General features: G+C 40.6%; 1 protein-coding gene across 3 annotated transcripts; it reads right to left on the bottom strand.

The window, feature by feature from the left end:
* Window positions 1-555: 555 nt before the first annotated feature.
* On the bottom strand, window positions 556-18,075 carry lzts1 (leucine zipper, putative tumor suppressor 1). Of its 3 annotated transcripts, none has more exons than XM_044368941.1 (9): window positions 17,830-18,075; window positions 8,698-9,030; window positions 8,461-8,598; window positions 6,955-7,111; window positions 6,460-6,851; window positions 6,164-6,337; window positions 5,844-5,975; window positions 4,459-4,653; window positions 556-4,193 (listed from the first exon to the last, which is right to left on the bottom strand). In XM_044368941.1, the coding sequence occupies exons 2-9, from the start codon at window positions 8,926-8,928 to the stop codon at window positions 3,645-3,647; spliced, it is 1,968 nt and encodes a 655-aa protein (XP_044224876.1). In that variant the 5' UTR covers window positions 8,929-9,030; window positions 17,830-18,075; the 3' UTR covers window positions 556-3,644. The 3 variants fall into 3 exon arrangements, with proteins under 3 accessions (XP_044224876.1, XP_044224892.1, XP_044224884.1); XM_044368957.1 differs by lacking the exon at window positions 17,830-18,075 and adding an exon at window positions 10,560-10,897; XM_044368949.1 differs by lacking the exon at window positions 17,830-18,075 and having other exon boundaries at window positions 8,698-10,547.
* Window positions 18,076-18,284: the final 209 nt, after the last annotated feature.

The following is an 18,284-nucleotide window of genomic DNA, read 5'->3' as shown; positions in this document are numbered from 1 at the left end:
TACCAGTATGGAATATTTATTATAATGTTAGAGGTTAGCGTCGGGCCATGAAATGAAGTGCAAACTCCCATTTTGTAGGAGTACAATTAGGTTTTTTTCTACCATACTTGAAATTGTGAATTTATTACATGTGTTTGCTGTGAATATGTAACCACACATCCCTTTTTTGTATGATGAACAGGTTTGCAAATGCGCCTCCCCATTACTAATGAATTCAGGCCCTTTTGTGCTTGACTGTCAGCCGAGCAGGACAATCACAGCAGGATATGAGTGCATTATTATCATGTCACTGCAGGGCAGGGCTAAATTATCGCCCAGTGTCTTCTGACGGCTGCCTAACTGCTGTCCAATCACCGAGACATCTGCTGGACCAAAACTCTGTGTGTGCAGTTCACACAAAGAGATGTATATCATAACCCATTACCTTCCCAAACAGCCTTTCTGCTACTACACGACATAATTGAAAATGGAAGACTTCATAAAAAAGATAAATATTGAAAGCTGGAATTTGATTTATAATTGTCATAGTTTATATCATTTTTTTCAACTATTCTGCCGTTAAAAAAACATTAGTAATAGCTGCATACTTATTACATTAAGTGCATAAAAACATTGTGGCTGCAAGGATCTATTGTACGTTTATTGTATACAAGTGTAGGTGATGATTCTTAGATGGTTATTTTGAGCAAGAAATCCTCCCCACCACCACCACCCTCCATCCACCTCTGTTATTTTCTTTCATGTCAAACCAGCGACTTTGAATTTCTTGTTATCTCTTCTGTGTGGCCCTCCTTTCATGTCAATGACGGAGCCACATGCTCTGACAATGGGCCTTAATTTGATTTCAGTTTTGATTTGGTCCAATCAGCTTAGTTATGACAGAAGCTGAGCTGGGAAGAGCTGCTGTGTGAGGAAGGAAACACTATCAAAAGGCCGAAATTAGATGATTCGACAGGCAAGGCAAACAATCTTCTTATTATTTACATCCAAGAAGAATGGAGAATTATAATAAGGGATTGACAAAGAGTGCAGTTGAAGACAGCTTTGAGTATATATCAACAGCATTCATATTTATTTCTGAGTCTAAATCCAGCATTTGTGAAGTTGTGTAATAAATAGTACCAAGTATAAAATAAACATTTAAAAAAATCTAATACCTCCTATACATTTATAACTGCAGCATATTGTTTATCATGGTGTGGTTTACTTAATCAGATGTATTCACCCATATTCTTTGTATTAAAGGAGAGTTTTGGTAATCATTCGAAGCAAACATAATGCAGATATGTCCAATAATGTATTTGTTTATGTTAGAACATTGATAAACCTCCTCACTCTCTTCTTTTGGCACAAAGAGTCTTGGTAAAGTCTGTCTGGTGAGATAGATGTAACATTAACTTTTTTTTTTTTTTTTAGATAAACAGAATTTCAGAATACACAAAAAAAATTTAAAAATGGGCAAAAGTATTAAATGAGTACTGATGCACAAATGACAAACATTTGCTGTTTGCACCCTAGCCCTGAGGCTTTTTTCCCCAAAGCGTGTAAGATTTTCTATGTTTGTGTTTGTATATTTAATCCTCAACTGCTGCACCCAAAGCGTTTTTACCACTACCATATCAACAGTATCAACCGTCCTTTTGCTGCTTCCCTATTTGACCACTTTTCTGTGCTAAGACCTTGAGTCAGGGCTGTAAAACACTTATCAGTCTCTAGAGTGTGAGTGCCGTTGGTTTCAGCACCTCATCCTAGAGTTCCACTCTGTCTGCCTGCAAATCTCTCCTGACCTGCTGTGGTAATGTAATGTAATGGTGGGTAGCTGAGCAATCTCAAGCAGTCTCATTATAAAGATTGCCACACATTCTTGACCAGCGCACTGTGTGCATATTTCTGCCTGACAGTCTATGTTAGCCTCTGAGTATTGAGTGGGTGGAGTAGTTAAACTTTTGCTTCACAAACTACTTTGCCCTTGTGGGAAGTGGAATAACGCCAAAATAGTGGAGCCAAATGGCTGGGGCTGCTGCTCGGAAGGGTTGTTTGTCTCCAAGTGGAGCATTGCCAGCGAACTCTAACGAAGTTTGATGAACAATGTAGGGAGAGAGATAGACGTTGTAGGGAGATCACGATTTTTTTTCTTTGTTTTCCTCTTAAAATATTTGCTTTTATTGTACACTATCCGAACCCCTTTAATCTCTCTCTCTCTCTCAAACACACACAGAGTACAAAGCGAATCCCAAAATTTGCATTTGCCCTTGGCTTGTATCAGAGGTGTTCTCAAATATATATTGCCTGAATTTCTGTAACAGGCATTATCATGGTGTATTGGCAGTGGAATAAATGTTCAATTATTTGCATGATGCAGACATAAGGTTTGCTTTTACACAGATTCATACACACTCAAAGAATACAGTGATATTATAATCTAATCTCAAGTGTAATCTTTCATCTTTCATGTATGTAGAGGGAACCACAGTAAACTAATCTGGATAATTAGAACCATAAGGGCCACAACATCTCTGGTTCGAGTCCACCTGGGGATGTTTGTTGCATTTCTCTCTCCCTAATGTTAGTAATTAAAGTACAAAAATACTCAAAAATACTAGACCTCATCGCCGCAATCTACTTGAGCCACGGTCAACCCATTTCAGAAGTTTCCGTTCCTAAAGAAAATAAATTGTTTCATATAAAGAAATATGTTCAGTGGAATTATACAAATTGAATGAGTGATCTCAGGACTCTTACATATCACCTGAAGAGACGCATGTGGCATTTCCTTGCAAGATTCATTTACTGATCTCTGAAATGTTGTCTGTAACACAAACTTTGAATTTTCACACAATACTGACAAAAACATACAGCCAGTGCAATAAAGTCTTTTGACTGCACTATTGTCTGTTTGACTTGCATCACATGTCCAGTGTTGAATTGAATTTAGGGGTGAAAATGCATAACAGTTGACACTTAACATGTATTTTGAAGTGGAATGTGTTTTTCATTGGTGTGGATATAACAAATATTCACATCATAAGACTTAAAAAATGTAAAAAAAAAACAAAAAACAAAACAAAACAAAAAAACCCCCATCTTTTTTTCCATGCACAACCCCATAAGAAGATTGGACAGTTTTGGACCATACTGTAATGTGGATACACAAGACCAAGTAAATTAAGGTTTAGGAACCCAGACTAACAATAGATGATATATCACTGTCATTGTCCATGCTGGTAGGGACAGATGTTAAGCCACTATCATGCTTATCATGTGTTACCATCAGACATTTATCATGAAACATATAAATCAGCTATTGTCTGGCCGGTATCAATGAACAACTAATAAATGGTGTTTCAACTGCATGATTTGAATGAAAAGGGATCTTGTTAGACGGTATGGTAAAAATAAAATATAAAAAATATTCTCTTTTGAACATTAAATAACTTAATATTTACTTTTGAACAAATAGTGTAATCACAAAAAGAGTTGCACATTCTATTAAATAACCCTACTAGAACGATAATTAGCATTGAAAATGACCTCCAGTGGCTAGTGTGTGATGTCTCTTGGTCCGTGCAAACATGTAAATATCTGTGGTGAAAAAGTTAGTGCCAGTATTTCCTATACTGCAAGCATGTTAGTGAGTTTTCCCGTCAAATCTCTGTGGCGATAACGTCGTCATATGTCTGTAACCCTGAGCTGTAGTTAATGTCCATGCCTAGCTCTGTCCGGCTCTCCAGTTCAGCGGTCAGTTCCTTCAGGATCCTCTCCAGGTCCTGGTTCTTCTTGTGCATCTGCAGGTAGTTGATCTGGAGCTGCTTCTGGTATTTGATGACCCTGTCTTTTTCCTTGTTCCACGTCTGCCTCTCCTGCTCAAAGCTGTTGGCCAGCCTCTCCTGAGCATCCTTCTCCTCCCTGAGCTGCTGCTTCAGTCTCTCCACTTCTTTCTGGAGGGATTCTGTGGAGGTGTGTCCCTTGGTCTCCTCCTCCTGGCTCTGGATAGGAGAGTCTGATCCTTGGATTAGTCCTTCCAAGGCCTGAGTCTGGGCATGGGCCTCAAGTTGCAAACTGTGTTGCAGCCTCTGCTCCTTTGCCATGGCCAGATCTTGTTTCATTCCCTGGATGTCTTTCTCCAGTTTGCCCACTTTCTCTCTCAGCAAATCAGCCTCATTCTTCTTGCGCTGAAGTTCATTTTGGCAAACCTGAATCAAAAATGGAAAACATTCAGACATAGGCATCAATTAAGAAGAAGTGTTTTGACTGATATTACTGTGGCCTAGTCATGTGAAGTGTCAAATAAGCTCTCAGTCTGCTAAAACATGGACATTGAAAGCAGTCTGAAGGTCACAGTTGAGTGCAGGTATCCTTTTATCTTTCATCTTACAAGCACTGTGTGGGCATTTTATTCATGTCTGTATTTGAACTCAATTGTGCAATGGATTGTCATTCAATCATAAACAGATTAACCTCAGCCTCTCTGGTGCGAGAGTGGAGCTTGTCCCCGTGGTCTTTATTCTGTTTCTCAAGCATCTCCGTCTTTGCTGTGATTTCCTTCAGTGACACCCTGAGGCTGACTATCTCATTTAGCTTGTGGCTGACGTCCGCCTGGCAATCTCTCAGCTGCTGCTTCAACAGTGAGATCTCCCCAGCCTTCTGGCACACCTACATTTGAACAGAAAGAATTATGAAGATCAAACAGTTTTATATTGTGTGTTTTATATATCTATCCCAATGGGGCAGTTAAAGGAAAACTCCACCTTTGGAAACCGTCACATATCTTCTAATTTTAATTTTCATTGTTCTTCAAGAGTTATTTTCATTTTGATATATTTCTCTCCATTTTGCCTCATATATATTTTTACAGTTATAGATTTTGTGCATTTCCCTTAATGACAGTTCCCAGAAAAGGAATGTGAGCCTGTTGAATTTTGTTTTGCACACTGTCTCATAAAAGTTTGTGAAAATAATACAAACTCCGAAATGCTGAACAAATGTTATGGACATGAATTATTAAATTACATTCCTCTATCAGGAATGGATGGGGAACACTTCGTTCACATTTCCATGCCAAAAGTAAGCTAGTAATTCAATAATCCAGCAGACACAGAGCAACATTAGCATTCATTTAAAGCCACCTGACAAATGTAAGTCCAATATTCATTCTCCTCTTAAATCTGGTCAGGTCTCCACCACAGCTCAGGAAGTGGTGGTCTCCAACTAGTCATCAGTTAGTACCTAACTCTGTCTGTCCACTGTTTGGAGCTGGGCAGGTAGTTGGTAGTTTACTTGAGCTTTTTTGCTGCCAGCTATGGCTGGCAACAAGTCCAATGAGAGCCACAAGACTGAACCAAAACAAAGAGCTAAAAGGTACAGAAACGCTCTCATGAAAGAGCTGAGGGGAACTGCAGACAGAGTTGGGTGATAATTCTCTGTGGGTTCATCAGTATGAATGGCCCTTGTCACACATTCATTCAGTCACACATTACACATTGTCATTTGATCCATTGCTAATGTAAAAAAATAAAATTCTTTAGAACAAATGGTCTGGCTACAAAATATAAATGTGGGTACTTGGAGAGAGTTACAGTGACAGAAAAACCCGTAGATTTGACATAAAAAAGGCAACACTGTAGACTACTGAGGCAGATGTCAGTGGAGAAGTTGGTATTTCTGACTCTTTTATGACAGATTTCTCTTTGTTTTTTTAACAAAAATGGTGAGTTTTTCCTTCAGTGATGGATGAACATTATGTTCCTACAACTCAGCAGCAGTCTTCAAGGTTGTGCCAGATTATGTTGTGTACTACGGTGTTTCAAATCAAGCTGGTATCACACATATGACTCATAACTCACCTCCCACTGCGTTTCCTCGAGTGTCGGAGCGAGTCGTGTGCTCTCTGTCTCGTAAGACCTCAACCTGAGCTCAACAAGGTCCTTCTCTCGGGTTAGCTTCAAGACGTCCTCCTGAAGCCTGTCCTTCTCTGCCTGTATAAAAGTTTCATTGTGTCATTTCACTAATTCATGCAATTTTGCAAGGTGTGGTAAATCTATACACCTGCTGATGTTTTGAAATGAAATTAAGGTAAAATGCTGAATTTAATTTGATTCATCAATTGACTCATTTTAAGAGGAGAAGGCTTGGCGGAATGATGGAAAAAAGGAAGTGGGCTGACCTGGAGCTGGCTGACCTGCAGCTGCAGTGCTTGCTGGGTTTTTGCAGCCATCTGAGACACTTGTCGTAACTTGGTGGAGCATCGCTGCTTCAGCCCTTCCATCTCCTCAGCACAATACCTTTGCCTCTCCTCAAATAGCTGACAAGTGTCTGCTTCCTTTTCCTCAAAACTCACCTGTTATAAAGTGAAGACATCTCTGTAAATATACTCAAACAGTAATGTACAGTCTTACAACTGATAAGTAAACGTTGATTAAGAGCACATGCTGTTTTTTTAGTTATATGACAGCATGGTACCTGTAGCTCCTGCAGTTCAGTCTCTCTTTCCAGCAGTCTTTGTTCCAAATTTTCAATCAGTGACTCATCTGTAGTAATAGGGGACCGAATCCCACCTGCAGTTTCAGACAGAGGGCTTGGCTCATCTGCAGAAAGTGAGGAGCCAGCCTCTCCATTAGCCTTTGATGCCAACCCTCCGCTGTTTAAACCAGCCCTGTAGCTACAGTCAAGGTTAGCACTATTTCCGCTGACCCATGGAGGGAAATTGGGTTGTGGTCCCTTGCTGAGGCTGCTTGCGGGAGCCGAGCCGCCATCACTGTGACTGACAGGGCCTGCTGAAGCACTTAGGCTGCCGCTGGTGCTGTGGGTGGGAAGGCTTGACATAGAGTTACGTCCAGAGTCAGAGAGAGTCCCTGAAAGGAAAAGAGATGACGTATTACTCAAGTGTAATTTGTCATTCAACCCAAATAATTCAATTTTAAGGCAACAGTGTATCAATATGGTATAGATGAAGACCTGAGAAGGTATCTTGCTTATTTCTATTATCTGGACTCCTTGCTTTCTCCAGTGGGCCGAGGATGTGGTCCAGGCTGTTGTGCCCTGTGGAGGTCGTACTCCTGGGAAACACAGGCTTGAAGGCAGTGGACCGGACCAGTGACTTCTCAGCAGTGGTCTAGAAGAGTGAAATGACACACAGTCAGGGATGCGATTCCTTATTTTTGGTTTTTATATTCAGTGGCTCCTCTTAGTAGACAGCCCGGCAAAAAGCAAGTCCTCTTGTACTGTTACAGAGAGTACAAAGAGCTGAGGATGAGTCACATTCTAAAACTTGAAAATCATGACTGGCTTTGGCGGAGATAAATATTGTCACGTGCTGGAAGTCTGTACAAATGAAAGGGATAGATTTTTTTTCCAATCATGTCTTTTCATATTAGAAATAGAACCAGTGAAGCGTGTAGAATTGCCTCACTACAAGCTGGCAGTATTAAAAGCCACACAGCAGTAGTTGCAAGTAAAATTCACTGTCATAAGAGAGAAAACTCATTTCAAAGATGAACTTATACTCCACATGCCCCATCTGTGCTGTCCAAGAACGTCACAAGCTGTATCATACCTTCCCTCCTTTCTGTCCTCCTCGCCTCCCCTCTGCATCCCACATCTCTCCCCCATGTGCTGTCTGAGTGAAGATGAATAGCCCTTTTCTGTGATATTAATAATATGAGCTACTGCTGAAGTGTAAGAGGTAAAGCTTGTGAACTCAGCATTCCTTCTCACTGACTTCATGACTGGGATATGGGATGCCTTTCCCTGGTTTTTTTCTCTCTTTCTATCCCTGATATCCCGCCCCTCTCTCTCTCTCTCTCTCTCTCTCTCTCTCTCTTTCACTCTCTATCTCTCTCTTATTTCTCTCTTATTCTCTACTCTGTCTCATTTAAAGCTGCTTCCTATTCCTCTACCCCCCACCCTTTTGCCCCTGAAGAATAAAGAACTATTGAAGAAGAGACTCAGTTTGCCTATGTATTCTTGGCACAGAAATGACTTCTCTGAGAAGATCAAGGCATTCTTAGGTCACTAATCTGGGAGGGGGTGATTAATAAGCTGGGAAGGTTCAACACAGGTTATGAGGAATGGCGGCTACCTATTAAACTACCTGCTGTGCATGTTTTATCCTGAACTTCACTGTGAGGTTTTCTGTCTGTAGCAGTTATGCAGTAGGCTATAACTTGTTAATAGTTTTAAGCAAAAGTTCCAGTCAAGCAAAGGTACATTTTATGAGGCTATGACAATAGCTATTAATAATGATGATAATAATAGTTTGTATACCATGTTTTAAAACACAGAAAAACAGAATATCATTAATATCTAAATCTAATATTCTTACTTCGGGAAATATGGATATTTGCTTTCTTGTGAGAGTTATGATGAGATTGATTGATACCACTTTTACGTCTGTACACTAAACATGAAGCTACTACCAGCAGCCAGTTAGAAATAGAAGGTAATAATAGGTAAATTGCTAACCCTCTCAGTCATTTTCCCTGACATGAGCAGCAGTTTTGGTTGTAGATGCCCATCTGATTCTCCATCTCTGTTCCTTCGACCTGTATGTTCTTCCATTGATCCTCCTCTGTGATACACCGACCTCGGTTTATGGCCCACCTTGTATGGAACAGGACATTTTATCCAAAAGCAGTGCAATAGTCTACGTTGTTATATCCTTACATTATGTACATGTTATTTGAAAGCATGTTAGCTGACCTTGATGTAAAAAAAATCTTCACTTCGTCCTGACCGGGAGTGTGACAGGCCTTTAGAGAGATGAGTGGATGAAGAGGAGCCCTGAGTAAAGCTGCACTTCAGTAACCCATCAAGGCTGCAGCCTCCAGACTTTCTATTGTGGTTTGTTCCCCTTTTTAACCTAAACTCAGATGCCTTGCAGTGTTTGCTGTCGAGGCTGTTGCCGCTGATGAGGCTGCTGACACTACCCATGGTCCTGCAGGCATCGGTGAGGAAGTCCAGGTGGTCAAGTCACACAATAGTGAAGCGAAGACTCGACTCATGACCCCAGAGAAGTATAGTCAGTAACCTAATCTGCAAAACAAGATGACAGACAATAAATACAGAGAATATAGTTTAAATGTGTTTTTCATGAAAGGACTAAGCCATGTCATAGTTTTCTCTAATGCAAATAATTAATTTTTAGTGTTGTTTATTTAACTTCATTGTTTCCTGCCCAGTCCAGACATGCACTGTTGAAGCAGGTGTGTTCACATTTGCAAAACAAACAGACTGAAAAAAAATCCATCTTGGCACTCTGGCACTCTGCCTGGCTTTGTGTGTCTAGATTTATGGCTCGGCCATTGAATTTGACAAATAACCCTTTGGATTCCCTTCCTCTAAACAAACTGGCAATTAGGCTACTTACTGCCTACTCAACACTTGGCTGGTGGTGCCATCTGAATAACACTGTGCAATCATTTTGTATTTACTATTATACTTGAGAAAAGTATTTAGACAGTCAATACAGAAATACAAGTTTTAATAATGTAAGTAGCTGGAATTATGATTGATTGGATGAAGCACAAAAACATGGCTGAATTTCTGTTGTTAACATTCTTACTTGTAATCAGCAAAGAAGTTTATTCACAGAGGTACTAGTGATGCTCTCTATTCATTGTCCAAATCTCCCTTTAAAAGGCAACTAGACCCCAGATGTTACTAGTCATGATCTCTTACCCTCAGGGGAAAACTCCTCCCACTAGTTACTCCATGCTGGCTGATCAGGCCGGTGGGCTCCCCTAAACACCAGGTCCTCAGCCTTTAAGCAGTTTATAATAGCCACAGCAACAAAAGCATGTGACTAATGTCCTACCATAAGTCACATATTAGTGTACATTGCATTTGGCTTGAGGCTAATCCATAATCATTGGTTGCACAGTGGTATTTGTAAGATACACATAGCTGTCAGTGTCATTCTTCCTGAGATATTTGATAAGCATGTTGGAAGAGAAAAACCAAGAATGAAGGAGGGAGCACTGATCAAGCCTGTCACTTTTCATAGCCCAGGAAACAATTATAAGCAAGATGAGACATGTGCAAAATAGATGTTTCATGATGAGGAGGATAATGGGATGCATCAGAGACAGACAGCAAGTGAGACAGAGCAGCATGCATACAGAAGGAAGAGGCTCACGGTAGAAGGAAATAAAAAGCTGACAGGTACAGCCTTTAAGGTGAGAATGGGAAAGGAAAGATAATCCTAAATTGCATGAAGCCTTCTAATCATTAACAAATTGTACATCTAGTTGGAAGTCTTCCAGCGTGGCTTCAATTTTGATTTTCTTGTTCCTTTGGGATATAATTCAAAATATATTCTACAAAGTAAACAGCTGAAACTGTTGAGTAATGGTATATGATGTTAAATCTGTACCTGCACAAATACAAAGCAGTCCCCTCTCCCATTGATGTAAACAGTCCCTGACACATCTGTGACTGCCTCTATTCTGCTGTGCCTGGATGTCTGCTGCTAAATCTAAACCCCAGCCTTCACTATCACTCTCAGATATTAGCATCCACCACTGACATGGGACTGAAATAATGAAACAATAGATTTTACTTACTAAGCATCAATCTCTAGCAAGGCCTCTGCAGAGTCATCTATCCAGTCCTGGAGAAAGTGAACAGGCATACATGTGTACGTCTGTGTGTGTATGCCCTTGAATGAACCAGCAGCAAATACAATCCTCACACTATCACCACAGCCAGGACGTCTGCTAACTGCTCCGTGGAGGGGGTGGGTCTTCCAGCTTTGCATTATAACTGACATGTAAATTCAACTTTGTGTGGGTGTGTGTGTGTGTGCTTTGGGACCTCCCGCTCCCCCCCAGGGGGGCCAGTGTACAACATGTGCTCCCATAGAACTGGCGTGTGCCGCTCAAGTGATTAACTCCCAGCCTTCACAAAAGATCTTTTACAACCCCCCCCCGTACCCCCTTCCATTCCCCACTATCACCCAGACACCCCCCGTTTCTGCATCGACTAAATGTGTAATAACCATTCATCCTTCCCTCCCTCCCTCCTTCTATCAGTCCCTCCCTCTATCCATCCGTCCCACTCGGTGCCCTGCACCCACCCTGAACAAACAACACTTCATCTGAAGGAGAAAAAAAGGCGCTTGCCCTCTATCTTTTCCCTCTTTGTCTGTTGAAGTGTGCCGCTCTTTGTGTGGACTCTTGTGTGCCGGTTGATGTATTCTCCCCAAACAGCCCAGGACCATATTTGAGTGTTAAATAAATGACTAGTCCCCACAATGAGAGGGCTGGAGAGCCTCAGTTTTATAGTGATTTACCACCATCCTGCTGCCGTTATTCTGTTTGTTCAGACATAACACACAGACTCGCTCTCTCTCACACACCTTTACACAGCCACACAAACAATGCACACTTTTCACAGTCTCATTGGTAGTGTACAAGTCTCTCTGAGGCAGCTGAGTGTTCAGCACCCGACAGAGTACACACTGTTGACAAAACACCTTGTGGATGAAATACAATCACACACCGTGACAGGACAATACACAAGGTACTGTGTACCAAAAGATCAAACAACAACAACAGAAAAGATATGGCCCCTAAGCCCTGCTGCTGACAAAACACGTGTAAATCTTACATCCCGTTTTTGTCACAAGTGAATGTATGCTTTCTCCTAACGTGAGGAAAACAGACAGCTTTACCACATACCGTATCTACAGATAGCAAACTACTGATTCATTGATATTATCACACAAAATACAAGAAATCAGATATTTTTAAGATTGAACTAATAACAAACAGCAAGAAGCAGCATGACCTAATGTGATCTTTCAACATCTGCAGACAGAACTGCACTAAAGTTTACATCATATTACATCATTATACTATCTGAAACTAACTTTTTAAACATGGGGTGTTTTCAAAGTATTTTGACCCACTTATGAAATAATATACAGTATCTCTTTAGATAATCTTTCTCAGCAGCACTTCTCACTTATCCTTTCAGTTGACTTCCATTGTTCCTCAGTTAGTCCCATCCAGCCCCTTAAGACTGTTTGTCTGAGCAATGGCCCTACCGCTTCACTTTTATGTTCCCTTTCACTTGTTAGAGAGAACTAGTCAATATCAGTTCACGTCATTTGAAAATCTTTCTATTCCTCCCTCCATCATTGCAAATTTTAATAAGCAGTACAAATAGTCTGACCTCATGGCTTTTGAGTAGACAGTGTGATTTAAGACCTTTGGTGAGATGGGATGGGGGTGTGCATGCATCTAATCTGATATTTGATTGGCTGCATGTTTTTCAGTGTCTGCACAAAAGAGTGTGTGCACTTATTTGTCATCTTTGTGTGTAAGCAGGAGGTGGTGTGTATGGGCGGGGTGCCGTCTTAGCTTTCGAGCCCCAGCTGACCTGCCTGACACAAAGCCCTGCCCGCACAAGACCAGCTGACAGTACACCCCCCCAAACACAGACACACTCACACAGAGACACACACTCGCAGAGCATAGCCAATCCATTACCACAGCCAGTGGAAGGCAGCAGTGTGCTATAAAGGTCCAGGATTTATACCTGTCTCACAATAACCATGAAACTCTGCTCTGTTTTCACTGTACCTCTGCACTGCCATGGTGCCAGATGGCATCACTTTAATTCTCACTGTCTATATGTTAATTTCTAACAGATGCATAATCTATCTAGTTCAGTGTGTCTGTTTTTTTAGGTCAGTCTTGGACAGCTTATTGTTCTTTGTCTAGAGTCTAGAGTGCACATGGAATTTTATATACAGTATCTTTTTATTTGAACCTGTGGAAACACTGTGTGTCTGGTTATGGTTTATGCAATTTATCTCTTATCATCACGATCATCACAAAGTTTAACTGTTAAGTTTATTTTGTGGAATCTTCAATAAAAAACCCTTTCATAAAACAGTTAAACTAAGAGACCATTCATGTTTTATCTGTTGCTTACAATAAAGTTTGAATTTTAAGATTCAAAATTTCTGCAAACTAAACATAAAGTTGAGAGAGAACTTTGAGGGAAGCTTGTCATTGGTGAAAACCAAGGCAGCAGAGCCTTTTATGGGTCAAACTGCATAAAAACTGGATCCTACATTTCCCATAATACAACTCAATATAAAGCATATTTTCTTTAAACCCAGTAAATGCCAATATCTTTTAATCTCCATGCCCCCAGTTTCCAACACAGGATTTCTGTAAAAAATTCTCAAAGTCCAAACTACCCTGATGACAACAGGCTTATATATATATTATATTATAGGAAGCTCCCTCTATAAGTCATTACATAACTGTTTACACAGGCCACATACTGTATATTCCCCATGATGACTAAACTGATCTTGATATTTCAAATCAGTTTCCTTTGTTTCTCATATTTTACAGACAGCCATGACTTTTGACTTATGTGAGTGCAACACCTTGAAGAAGCTTAAACTTACTTTACTAGGTCTGCTTTGTCAAAGTTTGGTTCATTCTCATCATTGTGAGATAATGTACTGTGGATGAAAGGACAATATTATTTTTAGAGAGGCAACACACTACCATCAAACTGACATTATCATTTCCACATCATCCATGTTGGCTCATCCTCGTGTTGATAAAAATGTAAGGATTTATCACTAAATGTTATGTTATGTATTGCAATATGTTTTTAATAGTTTTTGCACAACAATACTCCTCTGTGATTTTTTAATATCCAAATAGCTGTGGCAGCCTGGTAGATCAGGTAGATTGGATGATAGGAGAGGTCTGAGGCATACTGTACAAGATATATCAGACTGTGGCTACACAGGAAAAAAATATAGTAGTAGAAAATCATCACTGGTTTTAGTCTTTTAGGGGAATTGTTGTTAATATTAATGAGCTAAAATAATACCAGCCTTATCCTAGTAAGTCAGTAGCGTGTCCCAGAGTCTACCCACATGCATGTTATAAATGCTGTTTCAGTGCATTCTCCAGAGAATCAGGAGAAAAACAGAACTGTAACCAAAGTTTACACGCTGAAAGAATCCCAGATTATACTTTTAACTCTGTAGGAGGCATCAATCTAAATCAATCCTTATTATGCTGTTCGATCCCCTAAATGCAAAACGCGGAACATATTGCTCCCAGTGTGATGTAACACGTTAGATAACTGGAATCGATCTGCAAAGTAACTGATGACTCACATGTAATAGAGCAGGCATTTCCCCATTATCCCAGTCATGACACAGTGGAAATTGAACTCACAAATTAAAGCAAGGGGATGAAGAAACAGCTCACATATGGCAGCGGAGAGTACATTTCCAGAGAACGATAGGCTGATAGGTTGAATTATTGAGAAGTAATGCTCTGTTTCTTTTTCTGTCATCCTATGTGGCCTGTCAGGGACCCAGTCACACACACACAAACACAAACACACACACACACTTTTACTTCCTCGTCTTGTGTCTTACTCACTGTGGCTGAGTTGTGGGAATGAGTAATGTGGCCTCCAGCAGAACATCAACTGGGAATGAAATGTGGGGTACAGAGTGCCATCTATCTTTCACTTTCTCTGCTAACACATCCATCTACTGACCAAGCACACACGCACACACACACACACACACACACACACACACACACACACACATCACGCATGCACACACAATGGCATCCAATAGCATCTAATTGGGTAATCCTTTTAGTGCATTGTAAAGGAGATTGAGCATGAATAGGGCTTCAATGCTGAAGAGCAGAATACCAGACACTCATTATCGCCCCAAAGTAAGGAGATGGAATACCAGGCACGGAGAGAGAGGCACAGGCCAAAAGAGAAAGAAACAGACGTGGAAAGACAGAGTGTATATGTGAGCGAGATTTATATTCTGAGGGGCTAACATTGCATTATACACTGATGAATGTTGTATTGCCCAGCAGTCAAACAGTGTCTCCTCTGTTCAAGGCTGGAGGGGTTTGGATACAGAGAAAGCTTTTAAAATGGCATTTTCACTTCAATCATATGAGTAAAACATTTAGTGCTCATTAATTCCATTTCGGAGTCTTCTATTGGCAGTCATTTGGCCTTGTCTTTGACAGGAGACCAGCTTTTAGTGATGGACCCCCTATTGAAATTAGATTGCATTCAGATGCTATTATGTGCATTCAAATGAGACATTAGGTCATCCAAACAATCCACCTCCTTGGGTATTAATAGATAAGGAGGTTGTCTGCACTACTCACTGGGTTTGTATGGCTGGCCAACCACTGTTCCTATAGTACAGACATTTGCATAACCTTGGCAGCTGGAATATAGAGGAAAATGTATTTTTAATGGAGTCTAAATGGGAACCTTTCGCGAAGCGATGAGGAGGGGAATTGATGCTCATGAATTTAAGGAGTCTTAAAATTAAATATCTGAATTTTCCTTTTTCTATTGCTTTATTGAACTGCATCCACCCATACCAGATTGAATATTACCCTACAATATGTGTCTGCACTTTTCTGTAATGCTTCAAACTTATGCAGCACCCTGGAATCTGTCCAAAAATGGTTTTAAAGTGTTGTATGTGTCTTCTGTTAGATCACCGGCCCGCTCCATAGTCATAAAATATTTACTTGTAAGGCTTTTATCCCACTCTAAAAACAGCAAGAGAAAATGTACTGTAACATGTGAATGTATTTTTAGACAGTTTGAATTATCACCCATCCATTACCCACCAATAATTTACCTTTTCCATTACCCATCACATGTTTTTAGCAGGCTGTGTCATTTATGCATGATATGACAGCCTTATAAATATGAAATGTAAATTTGATGGATTGTCATAAAAGCTTTGTTGTGGTGTCAGATTATTACTTAAATGATAATTGAGTTTCCAGTGAGGAAGGCATGCTTGTTGTCTAAATGTAGAGGGTACACTAGTAACACAGTTTAGTTTTGTAACTCTCTGTTTTGTCAGGTTTGTCAAAAATATTTACCACTTTTTAAGCCATTATAAAGACTGGACCATAAAATTGTATCCCAACCACAAATTTGAGATAAAGACGTTGTTTTTAAAGTGAATGACAGTGAATTATGAGCTTTACATAAAATCGACATGTCACACACACAGTCGGCGCACCATTTCTCAAAAGTCTGTCATATACATTATTGTTTGATACGGTATCACAGTGGAATGACATGCATAGGTAGGTGGAAAAGAATGAGGCCTTTCCTGGCACGGGGGCCCACTGACCCTGCAAGCTGAAGACTCACTGATAAGGTTGTCATTCTGGAGCATAACCATCCTCCCATCCTCCTAATCTGCTGTGGCTGTGTGTGTGGATGGTGTAATGTGGGAGTAAGAGAAGATACAATGAGCTCACTTTCAGGGGTCTGTATCATTCTGAAAGCAGCTGGAAATATGTGCTGCAGGCGATACCTGTGCTCAGCTCCAAAATAAAAACCCTCTGACCTTGTAATGCTAAATTGTTCATTGTAGGGACAGTCTGAGGGGTCATAACTAACAAGAGTCATGGCTGATATTCACGTGCTGTGCACAGATGCTCAGCTTATTCCTGTAACATGTGAATGTAATATTCTTTTAAAGAGGTGCAGTACACAGAAATCATAACTGAAAAGTTGAAAAGTCTGTAAGATTGTCGTGGGATGAAACTCACAAAGCTGTTGAGATGCTGCACTCCACTGATACAGAGCCTTCACTCAAGAAAGGATGCTGTATTTGGGTATCTGGGACAGTTATTTTAAGAAGCGTCTTCTTTAGCAGGTCATGACAGCTCCATTGGTTTGTCACACACTACAGATATGGAACTGAGCTGCATTAATTCCCACAACAAAATGCAAAATATGAAAAGTATAAAGAGCTGTTTACAACAACAAAAGGAATTCTGTATTGCGAGTAAGAAAAACAAATAACTCAGCTATGCCTCCAAAAGACAAGGAACCTGTCTTTGCTACTCTCATCCTGTACTCCCTGTCCTTGTGATTTTGTTTCACCCCTGTGTTTTTCTCTGTACAATACATTTCAGCACAGAGCAATGCTGAACATGCCTGAACAGGTGCCCCTTTACTTACCCATTCACCTTGTCACCAGCACAATGTAATTCATGATCCCCCACAGGTCTCAACACATGCATTACTGTACAGGTGTGACAGTGCTGGAACTGCAATGTTGTGCAAAGGGCGAATTATTCCCCAGGCCGGTCTCTTCCTCGTGTTCCCATTAATTATATGACAAAATTATGAGGATATTCAAGAACAGTTGGGCCAATTACTTTATAGAATCACTGGGTGGGACATATATAGATGGACCCACTTAATTCATGCTTAAAACACCTTTAACAACCGGCTCCGTGTCCAATGCTATTTATTTCCTGAAATTGCTGTGTATGGTGCGACATTTAAATAAATCCCCATGCTGCTCCCTATCATTTCACCTGTTTAAAAACAATAGTTTGTCCAGTAATGGCTGTGCTGAAAGTACAGAACATGATTGGCAAAGAACTAGAGAAAAAAAAAAAAGTTGAAAGCAGACATTTCATCTGGAGTTGGCATGCCCTCAAACACAGAGATGATTTTACTTTGAGATTCAGCCTGCATATTAAAAGTAGTAAAAGACTACTTGGACGGCTCCCATGCTGAGCAACTTCAGTTCGGATAGAATGTTTAACTATGTGCATAGACAAGCAAACTTTCTGTGTGCTACTAAAACGAATCCACTCTTATGTGTACAAACATTGCTAACAAACTACATGAAATAAGCTATATCAAGACAGCTCCACTTAACAAATCCGACTCACTGACTCTGTGCCATCATTTGCCCCCGCCACATCCAATCAAACAGCCATAACCTTCCTTCAAGTCCGGCTGGAGGTGACTTACCTCCATTATAGTCAGCTTGACACCACTGTCACAGTCACTGCCGCTGCTTCCAAAAGCTGTGGGGATCACTGTGGACAAACCACTTTCAGCTTGATACTAGCTAGCATTGCTGGTGTGGACAGAGAGAAATATCTGCTTTTGTTGCTGATGTTCTTTCCTGGTCCCCCTCTCACCCCTCTTCACCACCTCGTATGGTGCAATCAGTCCGTCCCATCTCCCATATACTGAACACTGTCACATTCCTCCATAAACATGCTCTTTCTCTCTCTCTCCCCCTCCCTCTCTTTACAGTGTATCCTTGTTGCCTCCCTCCTAAACTCCCTCCCACTCTCTCCTTTACTCTGAACATCCAGCACTCCCTCCCTCCCTCCGCCGCTTGCCTCGTCCATCTCTTAAATACATTTCTCTTTACTTCTCTCTTTCATCATTTGTTCTCTGCATCCATTTCTCTCTAC

The sequence above is a fragment of the Thunnus albacares genome, chromosome 2 (genome assembly GCF_914725855.1).
Source record: "Thunnus albacares chromosome 2, fThuAlb1.1, whole genome shotgun sequence".
Lineage (NCBI taxonomy): Eukaryota > Metazoa > Chordata > Actinopteri > Scombriformes > Scombridae > Thunnus > Thunnus albacares.
Note: the sequence above shows the minus strand (reverse complement) of the source record. Positions and strands in the feature narration are given on the sequence as shown.